The 24,648-nt window shown below is 42.3% G+C and overlaps 1 protein-coding gene across 1 annotated transcript in view; it reads left to right on the top strand.

The window, feature by feature from the left end:
* The window catches only part of TTC23L (tetratricopeptide repeat domain 23 like), a 143,703-nt gene that overhangs the window by 80,582 nt on the left and 38,473 nt on the right, over window positions 1-24,648 (top strand). The window contains exons 5-8 of the mRNA XM_086962930.1: window positions 5,497-5,653; window positions 9,928-10,053; window positions 13,981-14,158; window positions 17,307-17,415. Of these exons, the coding sequence (XP_086819056.1) occupies window positions 5,497-5,653; window positions 9,928-10,053; window positions 13,981-14,158; window positions 17,307-17,415 (570 nt within the window). The remainder of the gene's footprint in view (window positions 1-5,496; window positions 5,654-9,927; window positions 10,054-13,980; window positions 14,159-17,306; window positions 17,416-24,648) is intronic.

A 24,648-nucleotide genomic window follows, 5' to 3' on the forward strand; every position in this document is an offset into this window, starting at 1 on the left:
GCACTGAAAAAGGCCCACGTGAACACATGGGATCCTCTCCCCACCTTCAGATACATCTCCAGAATTGACTACATCATGGTCAGTGAGGCACTGGCGGCCAGACTAGATGACTTTGAAGTAGAAGATAGGTCGGAAAGCGACCACAGGCCATTGAGACGGTGTTCCAGATGACAGTTCCATCTGCTCTCTATCATCAAACCATTGGAGCATCAAGAGGGGATGAAAAATACAGCGCTCTTAGGAGGATCAAATGGTCGGGCAATACAGGCAACACGCTACAAACTTGGCTCTGGCGCTTTCACCCATAAAGGCCTGGGAAGATATCATGGAGGACCTACAAGCTAAGCTTGGGAATTCCCAGTTTCATCCCCCCAGGCTTAATGGGCAACCAAGAAGGGGCAGCATAGGGCTAAACAAAGACATACAGGACAGCAAACGGCTCCTGCGCAAGGCCCTCGCAAATAAGAAAAGAGGGGGCGGCTTACGGGAGGTTGCCTCATTGAGGGCAGCACGAAGGAAGAAAATATGGGAACATAAAAACGCCACCAGGAAAGGGGAATGGCTCAAAGTTTTCTCCCTGCGAAAACAGAAGAATCCAGCGCATCTGTGGAAACACATAAACCAACTGAGCAGCAGAGGAATCTCAAGAGAAAACGGAGTAGCAGAAAAGTACTGGCTGATCTATGTCAAACAGCTTTACACAACTACCCCTACATACGTTCCTGGTCTTTCCCATTCACGCAGCACTGCAAGGTGGGATGCTGTGCTGTGTTGCGTGAAAGCTCCTTTGTCTCCAATTTACTTGGAGTGGACTTTGGGTCAACCTGTTGCTCATGATTGGATGGCTTTGTTGTCTCCTCTTGATTCAATTAGTATCCTTTATCCTCTTTATTCAATTACTATGTACTATATTCTTGTATTTGCTCTGCCCAGGAGCAATTTTGGTATCATTTTTCTGATTTGGCTGACTTGTATCCTTCTACTGCTGATGTTGCTTGCATTCAGAGAACTACGGGGCATATTATCAAGCCTGTGCGCTAAAATTATCGCCGCTTTATCGGCCGAAAACGGCCGATAAAGCGGCGATAATGGACTTGATAATATGCTCTGTGGAATTCCAATCGAAGCCCATGTTAGATGTCTTCACATCTAACATGTGCTTCGATTGGAATTCCATAGAGCATATTATCAAGCCCATTATCGCCGCTTTATCGGCCGTTTTCGGACGATAAAGCGGCGATAATTTTAGCGCACAGGCTTGATAATATGCCCCTACTTTTTTATTTCCTTCTGAGCACTGCATGGAAGGAGTCCACATTTACTTTCTTCCCCATTACTTTACCCTGACCACTCGCACTCTGTGTTGCTTCCGTCCATCTCCAGGTCTTCCGATGCTTCCTCACCTCCCTCACCTCCCCCCTGCCCATCCCGATTATTTTTTTAACCATCCCCATCAACCCAGTTCCTCAGTGCCTCTCTCTCACTTCACTTGTCTTTTTTTTAAATTTGTATCCGCTGCACAATCTGCAGGTTTCCATCCCATTTCAAGATTGCCGCCAATGAGTGCATATTCAGCAAAAATAGGTTTTATATTTTTTTAACAAACGTGTTCTCTTATGGCTGTTGTGTATTCTCATGCATCCACTGCGGCCATATTTGATGGGTATGTTAAATAAGACAAATTCATTGGAACATCGCTGACATGGATGCACACATAAAAAGAGTATTGCAAAGCCATTAGTTGTTACTGCTGAGACCTGCTGGCTGTACCAATGCTTGTTTAATGCTCGATGTTGCAATTGAAATAGATTTGTCAGGAAGGGTGCTAAATCAACACATGTCTCAAAACTAGGAAGTTGATTTATGCTGCTATGGAGTGGATATTTCTAATTGTTTTGCGAACACAAGCATATATTTGGATACATTGGCTCTAATAACAGATAGGGGTTATTGTTCAAATTCCAAATTTTGTAATAAACTCCGCACTGCTGCAATTTCCCCCTGATGGATTTTGTCAGGTCAAACGTTCCAAAATTTACTGGGAGAAAAATGATATTGGATTCAGATATATGCAAAATTCCTTGGAGAAAACACAAATTTTGCTGGTAGTTCCTCATTCTCCAGAGGAAAACTCGGAATAGACGCCATTTACCACACCAGTGGTATCAATATGTCCTGAATGTGGTAAATACCTCACCAGTTAATCAGTCAAAAAGATTGTTTATTTAGACCTTAGGTCCTTAAACATGTACAAACATAGCGATCTTTGATTTAAAAACCAACTTGAGATAAAAACTATATTATCCCCGTATAAATCTAAGAATCCATAAAAAATCTTATAAAAGTAGAATATTCTATAACAAATATTTAGATTCCAAGAATCATTAATAAAGACTGGAGTACAGTTAATCAAATAAATGCTGATAATAAAACATCCGTCTACACATTTGTAAACACTTTTTAACTTCAAGCATAAATTTCCCTGTTGCACATGCTACATCTAATTAGTGCATATCAGTTAATAAGTCTACTGGCTGTGCACGATTCCTAACCTCATATTTTAGGAAGATTGGTCGTAGCTACTGTTTTTGTGCATCAAGAACCTTTAGATAATCTAATAAAATCTGCAAAGTATTGTATTTGTTCCTGGATTACAGGTACACTTCCCTAGTTGTCAATCTTGGCCCTCATAATATTATCATTCTCATAACATGGATTAATCCCAATCCTTATTTTTAATAATTCCCTCCTTAACCAACGAATGGGAAGAATATCCGCATATGGGAACTTTTGACCGTTTTGGCAAGATTTCATCATAAAACATACAGATCTTTTTCCTTCCAAGTATTGCCTATCCTGGACCCAAAATATTTCTTTCCCTACTGTCCTAAATTCCTTATTACATATAAGGATGAAAATTCTGCTGTTATACGTCAAATCTCAATTCCCTACACATCATAAAAATTGTTTCTCTGACCCCTTTGCCCACTTCATTTCACTCTGTAGGATCTCACATTTGCACCAAAAGGAAACCTTTTGCTCCTCTTCACAGCCCAGGCGTTGCCAGAATCTTATGAGTGCCATTCTTGCCATTTTCTTCCATGAAACAATTCCGGTTTCTAATCCTATTGCCTAGATCATGGAGAATCTGGGTAAGGTCAGTAATTTTTTACACATTTCCCTTCTTCAACATCCCACTTCCTCTTACCACTTAAGAAGAGCAACTCTGCACCATATAAGAACTGAGGAGGTACCATAGCTATGTAAGCTTCAGAACTGGTCTATCCGTCTTTTCACCATAGATGTTATTATATTTCATTAGGCCACTAACTGAGGAGAGGGCCCAAATTCTTAATGCATCCAGGTGTAATTTCCACTTCATAGATTTCTCAAACCAGATTCCTAGGGGCATATTATCAAGGGGGTTTATCTCTGCTTTTTTGGCTTTAAAAGCCATGAAAGCGGAGATAAAATTATCTCCCTATTACCTAGCTGTCGCTAACACCAGTTAGTGACAGCTAGTAGAAGATAGCGACCATCTTAGGCCCCGCTTTGCATGTCAGTGAAATTTATCACTAATGATATGCAAAGTGGGCGTGCCAAAATGTTAGCGACTGGAAACAGTCGCTAACATCGCTATCTCCTATTACCAACTTTTGGAGATATTCGCGCTAAACGCGAATATCTCCAAAAGCTAACACCTGCCCCTGAGCAGTTCTTAGCCACGTTATCCAATGGGAGGTGGATAACATGGCTAAGAGCATTAGCTCGGCAATGCATGAATATCGCTGACTTTTCAGCGATATTCATGCATTTCGGCCGATTTTTATCGCTTAGGAGATAAACCTTGATAATAGCAAGGTTCCTAAGCGATAAAAATCGCCGCAGCTCGGCGATAAAAATATTGCCGCTAAGCCAACATAGCGATATTTATCGCTAGTTGTTGGAAATATGCCCCCTAGGTATTTGTATTCCTTAACTATCTCCAAATTTGTGGTGCCTAGGACCCAGTTCAAGATCTTCTTTTTGTTAAGGCATAGAATCTTTGTTTTTTTCAAGTTTATTGTTAATTTCTTATGACACAATCACCAAGTCGTCTGCATATAGTAAGCATGCAATATGTTTCCAATAGATTTGTGGGCTGGCACCCCGTACGGTTCTCAAAATGGTGGGCAGATTTGCTATAAATAAGCAGAAGAGCAACGGGGCCAAGACACATTCCTGTCTTAACCCAATTTCAATTAAAATCTTCTGTGACAGTGTACTCTCTGTTTCCTGAATAACCTGGGCTTAATTCTGAGTATGTAATGTTTGTATTATAGACAGAAGGCCCTTGGGGTATCCAAATCACCTAGCATTTCACATAGCCATTCTCGGTCTACCAGGTCAAATACGGCCCGAAAGTCTATGAAACAGCAGAACAGACTTACCCCCCTGTTCTATCAACTTCTGAGCCATTGCCCATAATGCAAAACGGTGATCAATTGTGAAGTGGTCCTCCCTGAAGCTATCCTGTTCTGGAGGCGCCATTTAGTTGTCCTCAGCCCACTCCTTAAGTTTTTCCAAAATTAATTAAGAAAATAACTTTTCACTGATATCGAAGCGATTGATTAACCTGTATTTTTTGGGCATCGATATATCTCCTCGTTTGTGGATAGGTCTAATAATTGCCCCTCTCTAGTTTACTGCCATTTTCCCAGGATCAAGGATGCTATTTTGTTGAAAGAAATCTGCCCACCAGTCTGGTCTAGTTCGAATGATTACAGCCGGAAGATTATCTGGACCCCCAGCAAGGGTTAGTGTTAACTTAGATATAATTTGTCTTACATTGGGTACTGTGAAGAGAGACCTAATATCTTGTTCCACCTCTATCCTTGATCTATCTTTCTGTCTTTCTTGACCAACCCCTTTCCCATACAATTCTCCCAGGTAATTCTCCCAGGCGTCTTCATTCACCACACAGTTCATAGCTCCCTGTTTCTTACCAGAGTCTTCTTGGACTAATTTCCAGAACATTTTAACATTTCTTGTTTCTATAGCTTCCAGTAGTCTTCCCCAGCACTTCTCTTTATATGTTCTTTTGTGTTTTCTAATAGAGTTTTTATATTTTTTATATTGTTTCCTTAGATTCTGTATGCTATTGAACGTGTATAGATCATACTTCGATCTTAGATGTCTTTCCTTTTATTCATATTCAATTTTAGCGTCCTACATTCCTCATTGAACCAGTTCTTATTTTTGCACTGAGTTCCCCCCATTTTATCGTCCCTACGGCTATTTCTTTTTAGACGATATTTACCACACCAGTGGTATCAATATGTCCTGAATGTAGTAAATACCTCACCATTTATCAACCATCTCATGAGAAGGTCCATTGAAAGACAGCACCTTCTTTACAAATGTTCATGTTTTTGCAAAACGGACAATACACATGTGCACGTATCCTTTATCAATTTTACACCCAGATTTGATTTTGTTACCTTATTTTCATTGCAGCACTTCCCGTTCAGGCTTTGCAGCATGCGGAATCTGCTAAAGAAATTCTGCTGAATGGGCTTGACATGTCGAAATCGGAGGAAGAAAAGAGAGAGATATTGGGAACCCTTGTGACTATCTACTACACTTTAGGAGCAGCCCACCTGATGCAAAACAAATATCCTTTCATATTTCATATATTTACATACACTTTACAAGTGCAAATGTCTCAAGTTAGTGCGTGTGTCTGTGTGCGTGTCTCTCTGGGCAACCGCTGGCACAAGCAAGCACAACGCTGCTTATAAATCATGCCACACAACTATTATAATTAAAGAAACAGTGGTCCCTAAGCAGTAGATTAGAGTATTTTCTGGAAAAATATTAATTCCCAATAAATATTTCAATGACTATACAATTCCAATTTATTTTCAAAGTTAAAACCAATAAAGCAAATTTAAGGAATGTGCCACCACCGGGGTAAATCCAAAGCAGGTGTTAAAAACAGTAAAATTAGACCACATACAGGCAAAAGGCAAGGTGTGACCAAAAATCATATACAAAAATTGGGTCACTTTTTTAGAAAACAGTTTACTTCTCCACCCAAAAAGGAAGTTTATACATGATCTAGCCGGTCAGAGTGTGTGTCAACGGCGTTTCGAACCCATATCAATATAGGATCATCATTCGTCAGAGTGTGTGTCAACGGTGTTTCGAATGCATATCAATATGGGATCATCATTAGGACACCTAATCATACGCCTGAGACAGAACTAAACAGTACAATGATACATTGAAAACCTGAAATGAAAAGAAGAAAGGAAAAGAAAAGGGACATTTATTTACTGAAGATTCTCCGTCCAGGAGAATTATCAATTAGGGCAGTATGCGGTACATGCATGGACTAGAAGATCATGGAGAGGGTTTATGTGAACGTTTTAATATCGATTTTAAGTGAGAGGCGTGAGCTGAATCTGTCAAGTGGCAGGTCAGTGAGACGTGGGGGCCAGATATATTAACGTGAGCTACGCATGGTGATTTTACGTGTACCAACCTAGTGAGTATTTGTGAAACATGATCTTCTAGCATGTGTTAATATAAGGTTGGCATTAATGGACAGACCAGGAAAATATTAATTGACACACACACGCACACACACACTACTTTGCCATTTCTACAGTACAGCCTTCAAGCATAGAATTAGCTCAGTGCCATCCACTGAGCTAAAAATGCCAAAAACCTTCACCACTCTAGGCACAGTGTTATAGCTTTGGATTGGTAAAATACCATCCCAGCCATCCTGGAATGAATAAAAGCAACATCTGACACAAGTTACACTATCATTATAGCTCTTTAGAGAGGTTCGGCTTTGTCCAGACCTAAGGGAGTATAAGTCAAAACAATACCCTTTCAGGCTTAGAGTGCTTCATAAATTATGCAAAAAAGAAGCAAAGAACTCTGGATAGTTCCCAGGTTTAGGTGGAGAGAAGCTTCTCTATAGAGCACCCTACAAAACCAGCAACCCTGAATCTGCTCACATGAAATGTTTGTTTTTTCTAGCAAAGTTTTTAAGCATAGGATTAGCGCAGTGCCATTCACACCGAGCTGGAAAGGGACAAAGTATTTTGCCATTTCTACAGCAAAGTCTTTAAGCATAGAATTAGCACAGTGCCATGCATGCAAGCTGTAAAATTACAAAAGCCTTGCATCACTCTAGGCACAGTATTACAGCTTTGGATTGGTGAAATACTATCCAAGCCAAACTGGAATGGATAGAAGCAACCCCTGGCATGTGTTTTGCTATCATTATAACTATTCAGAGAGGTTTAGCTTTGTTCAGACACAAGGGAGAACCCAGTATAAGTCAAAATAATAACCTTTCAGGCTTAGAGTACTGCATGCATTTTCAAAAAAGAAGCAGACAACTCTAAGTAGTTACTGAGTTTAGGTGGAGAGCAGCTCCTCTATAGAGCAACCTACAACACAAGCGATATTCTGAATCTGCTCACCTCAAAAGTCTTTTTTCCTACCAAAGTTTTTAAACATAGTATTAGCACAGTGCCATCTATGTCGAGCTAGAAAGGAACAAAGAATTTTGCCAATTCTACACCAAAGTCTTTAAACATATGATTAGCACAGTGCCACCCACACTGAGCTGCAAAATGATAAAAGTATTTTACCAGTCCAGGCACAGTATTACAGCTTTGAATTGGTAACATACCATCCAAGCCAACCTGAAATTAATAAAAGCAATCCCTGACACATTTTTGCTATCATTTTAGCTCTTTGAAGGTGTTTAGCTTTGTACAGTCCCAAGGTAGCACCCAGTATACCTCAAACCAATACCCTTTTGATATATATATTGGAGATGTAGTTGGGGTCTGGTGGCTAAAGTAGCCTGTTACTGTATCATAATGTAGTGCTCTTTGAAGAAATGCATATTCAGCTCTTTTCTAAATTGGAGCAAAGATGGGATGCCCCTGGAATATTTAGGGACGTTGTTTCAGATCCTATGTGCATAGATGGCAAAGGCATCTTACCTTGTATTTTTGTTGTTCCCAGTCTGATGGTATCCTACCTGCGGGTAAGTTGAGACACATATGAGATGGTGAGCTTGACATCCAGAAAACTGTGTGCTGGCTGCGACACTTCTGAAGGCACTTTCTGGGAGTAAGAATTTCACTTTCATCAGAAGAGAGAGTTGGTCCAGGCTGTCTTTCTTTTCTTGCCAGTGTATTCCTTTAAGGTGAAGTTGTTATCCAGGGTGAATCCATGTGACTAATATAGCACATGGTCAAGAAAGTGGTAATGTGCTAATAACTGAAACAGCAGTGCTAGAGAAAGGCTTGTAATACCATATCTGCCACCTAGCATGGGCATTAAGCAGAGATAGCAAATTGTAGTAACTGATACCATAGGCTTGCCCTGAAAGTGCGCTTGCTACCCCTGTTCTCGTAGGGCACGTAGGAAAACAAAAGAGGAAAAAGTAAACAGTATAGTAAGAGCCATTCCCGTTCTGTTGTCTCTTCTCTGTGGAATACCCTAAACCGACATAAAAAAATAGGAGTCTCTTTGTCAAACGGTGTTTGCTGTCACTTCCACTGCCCCTAGCATTTGGTGAATCAACATCCAAGCCACTTAGACAAGTACAGCAATGCTAATCAATGTGACATGCTGATATGGAAAAAGCATTGATGAACACAGGAACACAAATATTGCCACGAGCAGTCTGGCAATGCCAGTGAATCTGAAGTGCAGATACTAATATGGGTACCAATAACGAGACCAGGAAAACACCATTGAATTCTCAGAACAATATAGCAAGGCCACGGAATGTGGTATATGCTGATATTGTTACAGCATTGACATAGAGACCAGGAAAACTCTGATTGCCGATACTAGTATATGAAAGCCAACTGGTCAGATTGGTGCTAACGCTAAATATATCAGAAAAACATAATCGATTGTTAAAGCCAGTATGTTAAGATGTCAAGGAATCTGGTATTTTTTAACACTGATATTAGCAATGGTGGAAAGAGACCAGGAAACACATTAGATTGCACACAGGGGTATAGAAAAGCCAAAAAGTGTGCAGAAAATGAGAATAGACTGTAATAGAACATACAGCTAGATTCATCATAGTCCCGTTTTGCGAGTCCTTAATAGCGATTATTAAGGAATCGCTATTAAGGACTTGCAAAACGGGATTCATGTAGGAATCGCTAAATAAATTGCGATTCCTACACATTCCTTATTTGCGATTAGCAAATTGCTAATCGCAAATAAGGAATAACTCCCCATTCATTCCTATGGGCCTTAGGCCCATAGGAATGAATGGGGAGTTATTCCTTATTTGCGATTAGCAATTTGCTAATCGCAAATAAGGATGCGATTTCAAGGGTGCCAGGGGTGTCCAAAGGACACCCTGTAGCACCCCTGAAATGTAATGTACAATGGTGTTGCGCACACACATGTCCAAAGGACATGTCTGTGTGTGTAACATGCAACTTAGAAAAATGCATTTAAATGCATTTTTCTAAGTTTTCGCTATTTACCACGAGGTTTGACCTCGAGGTAAATAGCGGCCCAAAATTGCGATTTCGCAATTTTTAAATGGTTCATGAATTGCATTTAAGGAATCTCAAATAGAGATTCCTTAAATGCAATTCCTTGCAAATATGCGATTTCGCAATTACCGATTTTTGCATTTGGGATGATGAATCTCAAATGCAAAAATTGCGCTTGCAAAGGGCCAGATTCGCAGAATCTGGCCCTTTGCGAGACGATTTTTCTTTGATAAATCTACCTGTAAATTACCATTCCATCATCCTTATTTATAGTGATAACATACTAAACATTTGAAGATTCAAATGAGTGATGTTTCTCATTTTCAAAAGAGACATTATCTATTTTATGTTTTCTGTCTACAACCTGTCTTTTCTTTGACTGCCAAACTGGAAGGGAATCGCTTTACAACCTGCAGAAGGTGGAGAAAATCCTGGAGGAGCTGCAGGCATTGGAGGGACAAAAAGCCAAAGGATTGAAAGTCACAGAGATAGATCTTGCTCTTTCACTTGGGAGGTAAGGCTGGTTTGTGATATTTCATTACTGTTCTGATTGCACCAATACATGTAGGAGGTGACACCCTACTTCATTATGTTGAAGGTAGTGTGTCCACCATCTCAAATCTTTGTAAAGGGGAGCTTGGAGTAAATAAAAATGAATGCCAAACGGAGTAGTTGAATTGTTATAGTCCAAAGGATGATCCATTTTTCTGAGCCTGTGTCAGCTGATCTTATTGAGTTGAATAATTGCCCATTTATACTTGTTGGTAGATTCAGTGAAATTATGAATCCTCTATTAAGAAGTGTTGCTGTGTTTCCATCTGACCAGCATAAGAGTCAGGAGGTCTTATGTAATCTAGAAAGTATATTTTGGCCCTTGGATATTTTTGTTATCTTTTGCCCCAAAGAACTAACTAGTTTCATAAATCTTATTCTCCAATTGAACAACAACTGGCTTCCAGTTATTTGCTTTTCCTCTATTCATTATTTTGTGACATCATTTAGGTTTCCATGTTTGGTCTCTTTCTGCTTTTATCAGTACAGATTTCTAACCATGTTATGATTTGTTGCTACTTATTTATTTCTGACCTAAAGTTCCCTTACTCACAAAGTTAGATGGATACAGTGATCGCTCTGTTCCTGGATAAAAGGAATTTATTTCAGTTTTTTTTACCTTAGAATCTATAAACGTGGATGCAATTCGTGCCAAAGAAGAGTGGTCAATTCTACTATGCATTAATAATGAAATTATGCAGTTTGGGAATGCCACCTCATAACCTAGCACAATATATATCTCATTCATGAACAAATCTTATATAATGATACTAACATGTAACTTTATCCTTTAGTTGTAGTGCTGAATATATTCCTGTTATTAAGAAATCAGTTAGGCTTGTGGAAATGATTAATTCTGGGAGAGTGCTTGGTTCAGAAAATGCCTTGTGCAGGGTCCAGTGCAGGTTCACATGAGCCTGGGCACCTTGTCATTCAGGAAAAGGTGTTTTTACAACTCACTGACCCATGGAGTTCACTTCTTTGTCCTGGGTATAGGAGGGTGCAAATCCAATCCTTCAGAGCTCCTCTCAGGTTACAGAACGCAGGGTAAATCCTCTTCTGATTTCCTGCAGGTCCAGAAAGGTTTTTCAAGAGGGTGCCTTGGGTGCCACATTTAAGGGATTGCTCTAGCTAGGGGTTGGGTGGTGAATACTGACTCCTCCATAACCAATGGGGTAAAAATTCCTAAGGGCATCCCTCCCCACTTATGCAGCAGTTCTTGTTTATTCTACTGCAGAGAATCCAACTGTGCCTTTTAATCCTTCAACCTAGGATGGAGAATCCCTTTCTCCTTTGGGCCCATTCTGAAGTGTGCTTGTGGAAATGAGTAGCTTCCTCCTTCGTGGTCACTCAGAACTGGTTCTGGGGTAGTATCCCTCCCACTGGCATTAGAGTCTGCTGGTTGGGGAACAAAGATTTGCCTTCCCCAGGTCTCACTTTACATTTAGTTTTGAAAGAGCAGTCCATTTATAAATCAATAACGTTTCTTGGTCCACCCTAAGTGGGCTTCCTCCAAGGGGAAGAAAAACACCTCCTCACAAAGCAGTCTGTAAATCATTACTTCTTTGGTGTGTTTATCAGTGGTTGTACAGCCTCTAAAACTCACACAGGCTTATAGATGAGAAATATATTGAATAATGTGGAATAAAATGTATTCAGTCCTTGGGATGAAAATCAAAAGAAGTATCGCAAACTCATATATCTCATAAACATAAAACTTTATGCCTATACAATAAAATGTACTGTGCAAGACTACTAGATAGATAAATGTTGGAAATTAAATTCATGTGAGAAGCCCATTGTCTCTTATTTGTTTATGAAAAATGTGAGTGAGTTCTGGAATAGTGACTTGAAGAAATGTGTAATATTTTTCCAGTTAAGAATTTGAATTAGAAAATTCTGGATTTTTTCAGGCCAGAAAAAGACAAACACATCCACAAGGTAATGGAACCATTAATGTGAAAACTTACAGTGCATTGTGTAAACCTAAATTCTAGATGTGAAACCTAAGAAGTATGCTTAAAATGTCTGATGTCAGTTTCTCCCCTGAATCCTTCCAGTGACGCGGGTTGGCTCGTTGAGTCTGTATTTTTTCTGGCTTAGAGTAAAAGGGGTACCTTCCTGCACAAAAACAATTCTACGAGCCGTTTTCCTCTTTCTAGGTTTGTTGCAAAATGCAGTACGCATAGAAAGAGGAAAAATGTGGCGTACGGATTTGACACCTCCCGAGGTTTACATCGCTTTGTAAATCTAGAGTAGCTGTAATTTCCATGGGTGTTGCATGGGAAAACCCACTGTGATGCCCATAGAGCGCCTCCTGGGCGCAAAGTTTCTTATTTTATTTATTTTTACTTTAAAAGTTTTATATAGCGCTGGCTAGACCCAGTGGAATCAGAGCGCTTTACATGAGTAAGATGATAAAAAGCAAACATGGCATACAAGTAGATAAAAGATAATGAAACAACATGCGAAATATACCAATTAAAAATAGATAAACAGGTGCAAGAGCTATACACTTCAAGTAATTAGGCAGGTGATGTTAAGTAAATGGACAAATAATTGGACAAATATAACATGGTAATGTGGGATCAAGTGCAGGTCACAGGTTAGGACCCCCAATAATAATTGGGCCAACATGGCATACAAGTACATAAGTATTAATGAAGACAACATGCGGTATAGACAGATCAAATAGGTAAACAGGGACAGAAGCTAAACATTTCAGGTAATTAGGTAAATAATGTTCAGAAAATGGACAGGTTTCACTGGCCAAATATAACATGATGATTGGAGATCAAGTGCAAGTCACAGGTTAGGATCCCCAATAATAATTGAGGAGGTGGATTTTGAGGTCTTTTTTGAAACGGGAATAGGAGGGGATACAGCGCAGTGTAAGGCAAAGCAGCAAGTTGCGCTGCCTCACCTTTCTCATGATTTATGAGGCCACTCAAAGCCATGCAGGGTGGGTTTGTGTGGCTTCATAAATCTTTATGCGAGTCCTGCGTCACGCATGTACCACTTTACATGATGCGAAAGTGACGCTGGGGTCTCATAAATAAGTCCCTAATTATCCAATGATATCTAATAACAGCAAATTGTGTCAAATATTGAAGCATGACTTTTTATGACTCACTTTTAAAAAAAGCCTGGCTCTCTGAGAGCATTTATGTAAAGATTTAGGCCCTCGTTTACTAAATGTTTTTCCTTAGGCAGCTCAGCAAGCCTTCCTGCTGCTCTGACCTACGTCAACAGAAAAGGCCAGGAATGTGCCTTATCTATGAGACACGGCGCACCCCGCTCATCTTTTACTACGCTGGTACTCCATTGTTGTAGGGATGATTGTTTATGTGCAAAAAGGGACATTTTCCTGCACAAAAACAATAAATGGATGCAAATTCCTCTTTTTTGTGTGCTGCTGAATGCAGCACACACAGAAAGAGGAAAAAATAAAGAGAAATTACATCATTTCACCTCGTTGCACCTCCCCTACGCCTCCCCTGGGGAGGCAGAGGCTGCTGACACATTCTCAGGTGTACAGCATGTTGTAAATCAGGGAATGTGCTAAAAGCCATGGGTGTTGCGTGGGAACACCTACCACAACGCCCATTGCATGCTTCCCCGAAGCAGTGTGAGGCAATCCAGCGGCTTGCGCTGTGTTGCCTTACACTGAAGCTAGGGGGCCATGAAAAACCACATAGGGGGCTTTCCATGTCTTTGTAGAAATGTCTAATCCCTGTGCACCACTGGAACTTCCAAAAAAGTGACGTTCCAGCGGCACACATGGCTTGTAAATACGCCTCTTGATATCCTCTGTTGGATGAGGACTAGCAGGGGCCTTGGCATAGCGGTACACTTCTTTGCTACAAACAGGCTTGTCTTTTTCTATTAGGGCCTGTGTGCTGCAGAACAAACTGAGCTTGGCTGCTGGCTATTTTGAGAATGCTGTTGATTGTGTGAACATGACTGAAGGAGATCGAGTGCCTCAGCTAATAAGCATTTATCAGGAGATGGCTAAAGCGGAACAGCTGCGGGGCAAGCATGACCGTGCCATTGAGCACCTGCTGCAGGTAAGCTTAATGGGACTGCATATCTCTATTGATGGTTGCTTTGGTGATACAGTCACTGAAATCTTTGCAAATGAATTAGTATTACAAATTTCTTCTGTTTATGAGCATCTGGCTAATATACATGTAATTCAATTAAATTGCATTTACGTTATGTAAATAATATTAGATATATACATATTTCCATTTAATTTATAATTCCTTTTAATTCTCCTAAGGGGTAGTAGACTCTTAACAGGGGCTAGCTAAATTGTGGCCAAACCAATAAAATGTTTATGAAAGCAGAAAAACATGCATCCTGATGAGCAAAGTTTAAAATATACCATTCAGGTCAAATGTATTTAAGCGCTTTGTTCTTAGACTCGAAGAATGCATAAGCCCATGGCTAGAAATGTAAAAGTAGAAGTGGAAATGTATACTCCCACTTGAATTACTTTAATTCTTTTCCAATTCACAAGCAATTTAGTATTAGGCCTGTAAAGCTGCTCGAATCACAGGATTCCAGGCAAATCTATGTGACTTTTTTAGTCTTTGCCATTTGCCCGATATGGAATTTTACAAACAATACAATTCATCATTGATGTTATAGTGCAAATGCAATTTCACAAGCTCACAGGCTAAATAGTCCTTTCAAGGGGAATAGGTGAGCTACCTTTTGTTAAGGTCCTTTAAGATAAGGTCCTTTCTGTAATAACATTCAAGTGGATCCTGTGTGGTGGTTTGGTTGTCTTGGGTAGCTCTGGACCTAAACGCCAATCTTATGAGTGAACTATTTCCAGAAAAACTTTCAGTTGAGACGTTATAGCAACCTGCTAAAATTTAAAACCCTCAGATTCCCCCAACAGTGCCCATACACTGTCCTTAAGCTAACACAACATCACAAATGGCCTCAGTATTAACATTGTACGAGAAAGTCATCCTTTCTGTCCTGATCACCCCCATTATTTTGACTAATACTTGTGGTACCTGACTCTGACTGCGCCCTAGGCCCTGCTAACCAGGCCCAAGGCCAGCCGCTAACCAGGCCCAGGGTCAGTGCTCTGATTTTAAAGGTATATGGTAATTAGGTGTAATTACAACCTACCTGTAAGTCCCTAGAATATGGTAGGGTTTTGGGTGTTGAGGCACAGGTGCCTAGAGGCACCTAAGTGTGCACTACTGTGTTGCCTGCTGACATTTTAAAAGTTAGCACTGCTTTGCAAGCTGCTTTCAAATTGAAATGACATGCACATTAGACTTTGCATTTAAAGGTACTTCCAAAGTATTAAACTACCTTAGTTTTATATATAAGTCATCCCTAAAGTCTACGCTAAGTGCCCCCAGGGTAGGGTGCGATTTAAAAATAAGCAGGGCCATTTTAAAAGTTGTTTTATACGCCCTGGTGAGGGGAAAAACTACCAATCTCGTTTTTCCCCATTGTATCGATTTAGCTCCATAGGCTAACATGGAGATACTGTAATGCAGTGTAACTGTTGATAGGAATGAGCTAAAATAATATTTCAAGAACCTCAAAGATTGGTAATTATAAATCCAACAACTCGTTACCGTTGAATTTATCATAAATAATACAGAAGAGAAGTTATAGAACTTTCATTTCTGTGAGCCAAAATCTAGGCTTCTGGCAGCTTCTCCTGATTGGCCTACCTTAACAGACTTAGCCCAACTGTTTCGATAAGGTGATAAGTGGCCTGCATAGAGGCAGAGGTTATCTGATGGGGGGAGCTTTGCAACTGCAGAGAACAGGCCAGGATGCAGGCCTGGTAAAACAAATTGGGCTTCCAAGAGAGCAGAACAGCAAGGAATGCCAACCATGCTTACCCCTCTTCATTTAACCCCCAGCCAGATGGAAGCCCTAGTAATTGAATTTTCAGGTGGTGTGGAAAGGGAGTGCTAAGAGAAATGAGCCACACCAGTGGGTTGGTTAAACCAGCTCTTACTCCCAAGGAGTGAAAATCTCCATCTTGAATTTTGAAGTGCAGTGCTTTGTGGGACAAGAGTATGTTACACTTTGGAGAAATCGGTCATGCTTTTGGGTGGCACTCTGTACCACATTGTCCAGGGTTGACAGCCTGCATGTCGCGCCTGAACATTGGATATATATGTAAGAGCTGCATAGCAACTCAGATCTGCTGCCTGAAACTATAAGTAGAAGAAGATCTGCCAGGGTGGAACCCTGGCCTGCATCAAGAGGACTGTGCTCTAAATGACGCCTGTTGCACACTAAGGAACGACAGCCCCAAGGACTTCAGCTTGCTTCAAAAAGAGGAGTAGACTCCCTGAAAGCAATAGGTTAAAAGAGCTCCACCTGCATCATCATTAGCAAAAAGAACTGACCACCTTTAGCTGGACTTTAAAGGATTTGGCCTGGTGCACTGTGGGAACTGTAGTCCCAATTTCCGAGGCGCAACTCAGAGACTCTGGAACTTTAGAATTGTGTTTGGGATACTTTGAATCCTGAAGAGGAACTTTGGGAAGAATTTTCAGAAGTTTGGAACAACTTTTGGAAAAAGCTCCATAAGGTTACCGACCTACATCGAGAGTTAAGCCGACTACCTCACAGCACGACCCAGCCTAGATTTCCGGTTCATCGCGCTGAAAGCTGCGGAGCTCAAGACTTTCAGGAGTTGACAGGGGATTCCCCCTGAACTAATCAGAAGAAGCGGCTGCGAGTTCTGCCTGTTGTAGAGGCCCGCTCGACGTCAAGAGAAAACATGCACATGATGCCCAAAAATGGAGCAGATTGATTTCTTCTACTAGTACAAACTTGTTTTGATAGTCCCGCTCCCACAGCTTTCAACCTTTTCATCCTCACTTCTCCTTTACCAGCAGCCATGTATTTATAGAGCACAATCCAGATTGTGCAGTGATTTCTTATTCGAGATAAGCAGTCTGTCAGTTAAACTAGACTGGTTCCTATTTTGTTTTGGAGCTATCTATATTAACTATTCAATGTTAACGTCATATGTGCTTGGATTATATTACTATTGCATATTCTTTCAGTGATGGTACCAAAAATGTTTGCAAAACATATTTTACGGTAATTATTTTACAGTGAAATTAAGACTACGGTCTGTGAACGACATTTTAGGAGTGTGTCTATAACCAAACACTGTTTTTTGTGATTGTAAATTGTCACTTTCTGTTACTCCAGGCACATTCAATTTCCAAAGCACTTTATAATAAAGGCAGCATTGAAGCAGCTGAGACAGCGTTACTACTAGCAAAAGCATACGCCAGTTCTGGAAACTTCCAATCTGCAGGTAGGTAAGGATGATGAACTAGGACTCTTGCTCACATACAAAAGTATTTGGAAATATCAAGATAGTGTTTGCATTTTTAGCAATGGACTTTATATGAGAATTTAAGATGTTGTGTAGCTTTAAATCCTTGTCTCAGACACACAAGTCTACCTCGAAGGCACCTGTTGAACCTCTGCACTCCTCAAGCACTGCAATCTCTGTGAATCATCATAGACTTTCACCATGCCACTTATACCTATTTTACAAAGACAGTGTTGTATTCGATGAATCGTGCCAGTTCCCTGTTGACTGTTTTCTCAGCAACTTTGGCCGTGAAGGGGAGGAGCAAGATGGGCCGGTAGATCTTGAGGTTGGTGGGGTCAGCTGTGGGCTTTTTGAGCAGGGGCCTGACTTCTGCGTGCTTCCAGTCGTCTGGGAAGGTTCCTGTTTTGAAGGTGGTGTTGATGGTGCGTTGTAGTTCTTGCCAGGGGGGAGGGCCGCAGGGGCAAACATGACCAGGTTCGGGGCAGCCATCAGGTAGTTAGACATCTCGACTTGCCAGTATCCACTACATACCTTATAGTGGCTGTCCTGCGGTTTGTAGGAGTACCTCTGCTCATGAAGGGGTACCCACACACTTAGCACCCTGCCCATGAACTGAAGGGCCTCCCTTAGGAGTAACTTATAGGTTTTAAGTGCAGTGACCGGGATATAAGGGAATCCTTATGTCTGAAGTGAGGGTGCATGCATCCTGTCACGCAGACTGCACTGGCAGCTCTGCAGACACAGTTTGCATGGGCTCCCAGGGGTAGCATAATACATGCTTCAATCCATAGGGGACCAATGCCATGGGTACCCCAGTACCATATACTAGGGGCTTACAATGGTACCCAAGTAAGCAAATTGTGAGGTGCACAACGTACTTATCAGCAAGTTTAGAGGAAAGAAGACAGTCACTGGGTCCTGATTAGCAGCATCCCAGTGAACTACAGTCAAAAACACTGACACCAGGCAAAAAGTGGGGGTATCCATGCCAGAAATATCCTACAAAATTAAAGAAGATAACACTAAACTTGCCCAGTTGAGTCTTCATCTTATAAGTGAAAATATCTGTAAAGTCCACCTGCGTTGGCATGGTTACTCCCAAATCCATGGCGCACTGAAAAGTCCATATATTTGTAGGGAAATGGACCACCTCAAAAGTTTGGGCTTTTTACCCTTCATCTGTTTTAGCCATACGAGGGGCTTATGGTCTGTCTGAACAATTAAGTGAGTTCCAAACAGGTATGGCTTCAGCTACTTCAAGGCCCAGACCACAGCAAAGTCCTCCCTCTCAAAAGCTGACCAACGTTTCCCTCTGGGGGTCAACGTATCGCTAATAAAAGCTACAGGTTGATCCGGGCCCTCTTCATTAAGTTTTGATAACACTGCTCCTATTCCTATCTCAGAGGTATCTGTTGGTACAATACATTGTTTGGAATAGTCAGGACTTTGCAGAATGGGAGCCAAGCACATGGCCTTCTTCAGGATAGCAAAGGCCTCTTGACAGCTAGCTGTCCAATTCACCTTCTTCGGTATCTTCTTAGAGGTGAGGTTATTAAGGGGAGTCAACAAATATTCAGTCAGGCCGAGAAAAGCTCTTACTTGAGCCTGGGTAGTGGGAGCAACCCAATCCACAATGGTTTGGATTTTACTCTCCAATGGCCGATCTTGGCCTCCACCTACTAGGTGGCCTAAGTACACAACCTTTGTCTACCCTATCTGGCATTTACTAGCCTTGATAGTGAGGCATGCCTTCTGCAGGGCCTAAAGTACATTTCTAAGGTGGACCAGGTGATCCCCGCAGGTAGAGCTAAATACAGCTAAATCATCAAGATGGGCTGCACTAAAATCTTCCAGACCTGAGAGAACTGTATTCACTAGCCTCTGAAATGTGGCTGGTGCATTCGTCAAACCCCAAAGGGCATTATAGTAAACTGAAAATGCCCTTCAGGGTCTGAGAATGCTGTCTTTGCACTCAGGTCAAAGGTGCTGATATACTTAGCCTAAGTCAAAGTATCTATCAGTTCATCTGCCCTGGGAATGGGATGAACATCAATCTTCGTGACTGCATTGAGGCCTCTGCAGTCACCACAAAACCTCATCTTTCTCTTTCCACCCTGGGAATGAGGGATTAGCACAAGGACTACTGGATTATCCCAAGGGCTGTCTGAAGGCTCAATTACCCCCAACTCCAGCATCTTCTGGACCTCTGTCCTGATGCAATCCCTGACATGGGCAAGCTGCCTGTTGATGTTATTCTTGACAGGCAGGCTGTCACCTGTGTTCACCTCTTGTGCACAACAGGTAGTCTGACTGGGTGTCAAGTAGAAGAGTTCAGACAATTGACTGAGAACCTGTCTGCAGCCAATTTGTTGTTGTTCAGAGAGTATGTCTGCCAAGACTACTCCTTCAACTGAACTATCAGCAGAATTTAGTGAGAGGAGATCAGGGAGAGGGTCACTTTCTTTCTCCTGTCCCTCATCAGTAGCCATGACCAAGTTCATGTCAGCCCTGTCAATGTAAGGCTTTAGGCGGTTCACATGAAGCACCCCGTGGGGGCTTCTAGGAGTACCCCGGTCCACCACGTAGGTGACCTTACCTTTTTTTCCAAGGATGGTATGGGGGCCACTCCACCTCTCTTGGAGGGTTCTTTGGCAACAGACTCCAAGACCTACACTTTCTTTCCTGGCTGGTAAACATTCAGAGCAGCCTTTTGGTCATGCTATAACCTCTAAAGTTCTTTGCTGGCCTCCACGTTTTTGCTGGCCTTCTTCAAATATTCACCCATGCTTGAACGCAGGCCAAGCACATAATCCACAATGTCTTGCTTAGGAGGTTTGATAGGCTGCTCCCAGTCCTCATTCACTAGAGTAATGGGGACCCCTAACTGGATGTCCAAACAAAAGTTCAAAGGGACTGTACTCAACTCCCATTTGTGGAACTTCCCGGTAGGCAAATAGAGAGCAAGGTAATAAAGCATCCCATCTTCTCCTAAGCTTGTCAGATAGTCCTATTCATGCTTTTTAGGGCTTTGTTGAACCTTCCAACTAACCCATTGCATTGTGGATGGTAAGGTGTGGTACATTTGTAATTTACTCCACACTCTTTCCACATAGCTGTCAGATATCCAGACATGAAGTTTGCACCTCTGTCTGACACCCTCTCCCTGGGAAAGCCCACTCTCGTAATTATTCCCAGGAGGGCCATGGCCACTGCAGGAGTTGTAGTGGACCGAAGGGGAATAGCTTCTGGGTATCTGGTGGCATGGTCCACCACCACCAGGATATAACTGTTCCCAGATGCTGCTAGAGGGTCTAAGGGACCATCAATACCCCTTTCAAAGGGAACCCCAGCCACTAGTAGTGGGATTAAGGGGGCCTTTGTAGTGGCACCTCTTTTACCACTGGCTTGACAGGTGACACAGGAGCGACAAAATTCCTTTGCGTCTTCAGACACATGGGGCCAGTGAAAGTGTGAGACAAGCCTGTCTTAAGTCTTACTTTGCCTAAAATGCCCTTCAAAGGATATGTCATGTGCAAGGGTCAAGAGGACCTACCTCCTGGTGGTACCAGGCTTGGGGTCCTTAGCCTCATAATAGAGGAACCCATCCTCCCAATAGACCTTGTGGGTACCATTGATATCCAATGCCTCTGCAGAAGCTTGCTACCTAAGGCTCTCAAGACAGAACCAGGATTTCTGCTTCCGAATTCCTCCCAGGAGAGTCCCCCTCATCCCAGTATCTCTGCCAGGTGAGGCCCTAGCTCCTCTGGGGCAGTTTCCTAACAAGGGGCAAGATCATCTTCCTTAGAAGACTGATCCTCGCATGAAACCTGGCGGAAGGATAAAGTCTTACCCTTCTTCCCTCTATTGTTGGTAGCAGTCTGGGCCATTATTCCAGGCTCCACTACTCCTTGAATTCCTTGCTTCTTGGCCTGTGCTCGGGGCATCATAAACATTGCCTCAGAGATCCCAAGTATGGCTGCCTGAGTCCTCAATTCAACTTCAGCCTATGCTGATGTTTCCATTACATTCCAACAAACTCTATTTCGGTCGATGTGGACCATAAAAAGTAGATCATTAAAACCGTTGCAATAAAAACAGATAACAACAAGCATTGGAAATGCAATAGGTCTCGCATTAGAAAAGTTGGAGCTATTGGTCTTGTAAATGACAAATATTTTATTTATTTGTTGGTTTTTAAAATAGCTAAATTGATAGCTTTGTCATTTACAACGCCAATAGTTATAACTTTCGCGAATGTGACACCTATAGCATTTGGAATGCAACATGTTTTGTATTTACGTGACATAGATGGCAGCTCTGGTCGTTAGGCCACATCTCTAGAGAGCAGGAGAGTGCAGCAGGGGAGAGAAGCACAGCAATGCAATAGGTCTCGCATTAGGAAAGTTTGAGCTATTGGTATTGTAAAGGACACATTTTTCATTTATGTGCTTGTTTTGAAAATTGCGAAATTAATAGCTTTGTTATTTACAATGCCAATAGTTTTATCTTTCGCAAATGTGACACCTATTGCAACACAATATGTGTTGTAGCACTGAGTGGTGTGAGGGTGAGTGGGTGTGTGAGGGTGTGAGGGTGAGTGAGGGTGAGGGTGTGTGAGGGTGAGGGTGTGGGTGTGTGAGGGTGAGTGAGGGTGTTTGAGGGTGTGTGAGGGTGAGTGAGGGTGTGTGAGGTGGTGAGGGTGAGGGTTAGGGGGTGTGAGGGTGAGGGTGAGAGGGTGACAGAGTGTGTGTAAGGGTGAGGGGATGAGGGTAAGGGTGTGTGAGGGAGAGGGGGTGATGGTGAGAGGGTGCGAGGGTGAGGGTGGGTGAGGGTGTGTGAGGGTGTGTAAGGGTGAGGGGGTGTGAGGCTGAGTGAGGGTGAGAGGGTTGTGAGGGGTGTGAGGGTGAGTGAGGGTGTGTGAGGATGAGGGGGTGAGGATGTGAAGGCGCATTTGGCAGTGTATGTTTTAACGCTCGGAATATCATAATTAAACGTACGTAGCGTCACCAGAACTCATTTTGTTTAAAACAAAAAAAAAAGTAATAAAAAATTCGCAGTCTGTTGCTGTCCTTGCAAATCAGAGAAACACTGCACGGTAACAATTATTCACCTTCCTTTAAGTAGAGTACCTCGTCGGCCATCTTGGATCGGTTATTGATACCGAGGTCCAAACCATGTAGTTGGGGAATCTTACTAAGCCCTCTTTTTTATATCTACGGGGCACGGTAAGCAGCCAGTTCTAAGATGGCAGCTCCTGCGCGTGGGCCGTGTGTGGGCTTGGACTCTGACAGCAGCGAGGACCTGCAACGTTTTCGAGAAGCGACGTGGGTGGTGGCACCGGTGCGAGGTATCGTGGGGAGAAAAGGGGTGCATAGAAAATGTGGATGTGTTTGTACGGCGCTCAAGCGTTGACTGAGAAAGGACCAGAGTTGCAGGCAGAGATACAGAGGGTTAATCTATGTCAACCGACTGCGACTGGTTGCGTCTTATTGTGGGAAATAATGGAAGCGACCAGGCTGGAATGGACTGCTTATCAGACGACCGTTTTGGAGTTTCATGAATTACGTCAAGGGGGTGTGACCGTGATGTGTTAATGAGCGTAATAAGCGGTGCAAAATATTGCTTACGGCCGCAGAACAGTGGTGGTCGTAATTCAAAAAGTTGAATGTTAACAGGTGTTTACGTGCTTGGAGTGGAGAAGAATGGTAATTAACTACATGCATACCTTGTAGTTCGTTTTACTATACTTTTTAAAATGTCCACGTCCTGCTAATACAAGATGGACAGCTCTGTCAACAAGAGAATGCTGTGCTTATAGCTGGTGTAGTTGATGTAAGAGAGCAATCTGTTCTGGGTTACCTAGCGGCCATCTTGGAGTGATGCAAAGTCACAGATAATGTTTAGGAAGGTGTGGACTTTGTGATCGTTGAATGAGTTACGTGATGAACGATCAGATTTTTTGGGGACAAAACATGTTGCAAAAGAAACGTGTAGGAACTTTGAATGAACCCTTACCTTTGTTTGCACAAAGGTTTATGTTCTCTACAGGATGCGAGTACAAGTAGGGAAGGCAGAGAAGGGGAGGGGGGAGGAGAAATGCGACACAAACAAGACGGAGGGAAGGCAGATAAGGGGAGGGGGGAGGAGAAATGCGACACGGCGGGCAGGGGAGGGGGTGAGGGGGGAGGAGAAATGCGACACAAACAAGACGGAGGGAAGGCAGATAAGGGGAGGGGGGAGGAGAAATGCGACACGGCGGGCAGGGGAGGGGGCAAGGGGGGAGGAGAAATGCGACGTGCGGATGAGGGAACTGATGTGCACGCGCTTTTAAGCTCAATGCGCATGCGCATTGAGCTTAAAAGTCACGGGCACTGCAAGGAATCGCCACGATTCCTTGCAAGTTAGTTAAAGAGTGGTTAAGCCCCCATAGTCTCGCAAGCTCGATGCGCATGCGCATCGACAGGCGAGACCTAAAAACCAAGACATTACAGATAAGGTAAAAACACAAGTTGCATATTTAACAGCATTAAAGTACATCACAGGGTGGGAGGTCCGTGGGATTCGAAGCACTTTCTCGACCAACTACCAAGTCAAATACCCTGTATAAAGCCACAACAATCATAAAAAATGTACACATATCATTTTGATGTAATCAAATTTCAGTTCATCATTAATGTTGATTGTTAAAATATGGAAGAGGTAAAAATAAGTTAAAAGGGTTCAAATGTATCAATGTATGCACTATGGGAGTTTTTTAATTGCGATGGCGGGTTTAACAGCACCCTATTACTATGCAACATGGATTTTAAAAATCGGGATACGGCAAAAACAATGGGTGGGTAAGTATCAGATTCCACGATTCTAAATGCTTCCATAAAGTGCATACACCCCAAATTACTGTAAAGTGGGACCTGCCAGCGCTGTCTGCCTATTTTATAACCGGTACAAAAGAAGAAAACATGAAGCTCTAATTCATCCTCACAATTGCAAGTGGGGCACCCAAGGGGAGTGGCTTTTAGCCATTTGTTGGTGAAGGCACGGAGCGGCAAGGTCCCTATTCTGAACTGGAAATATAATTTCCTTGCCATGGTGGGTTGGATGTCATCCAGAACTGGCTCAATCAAATACTCTGCTTTGATACTTAAAAAACCTGCCGTTGGGTGACCAAGTCCAGATTTCCCCTGGATGTCTGCTGGTTTGAGCGACCTT

The sequence above is a fragment of the Lissotriton vulgaris genome, chromosome 3_1 (assembly GCF_964263255.1).
Source record: "Lissotriton vulgaris chromosome 3_1, aLisVul1.2, whole genome shotgun sequence".
NCBI lineage: Eukaryota > Metazoa > Chordata > Amphibia > Caudata > Salamandridae > Lissotriton > Lissotriton vulgaris.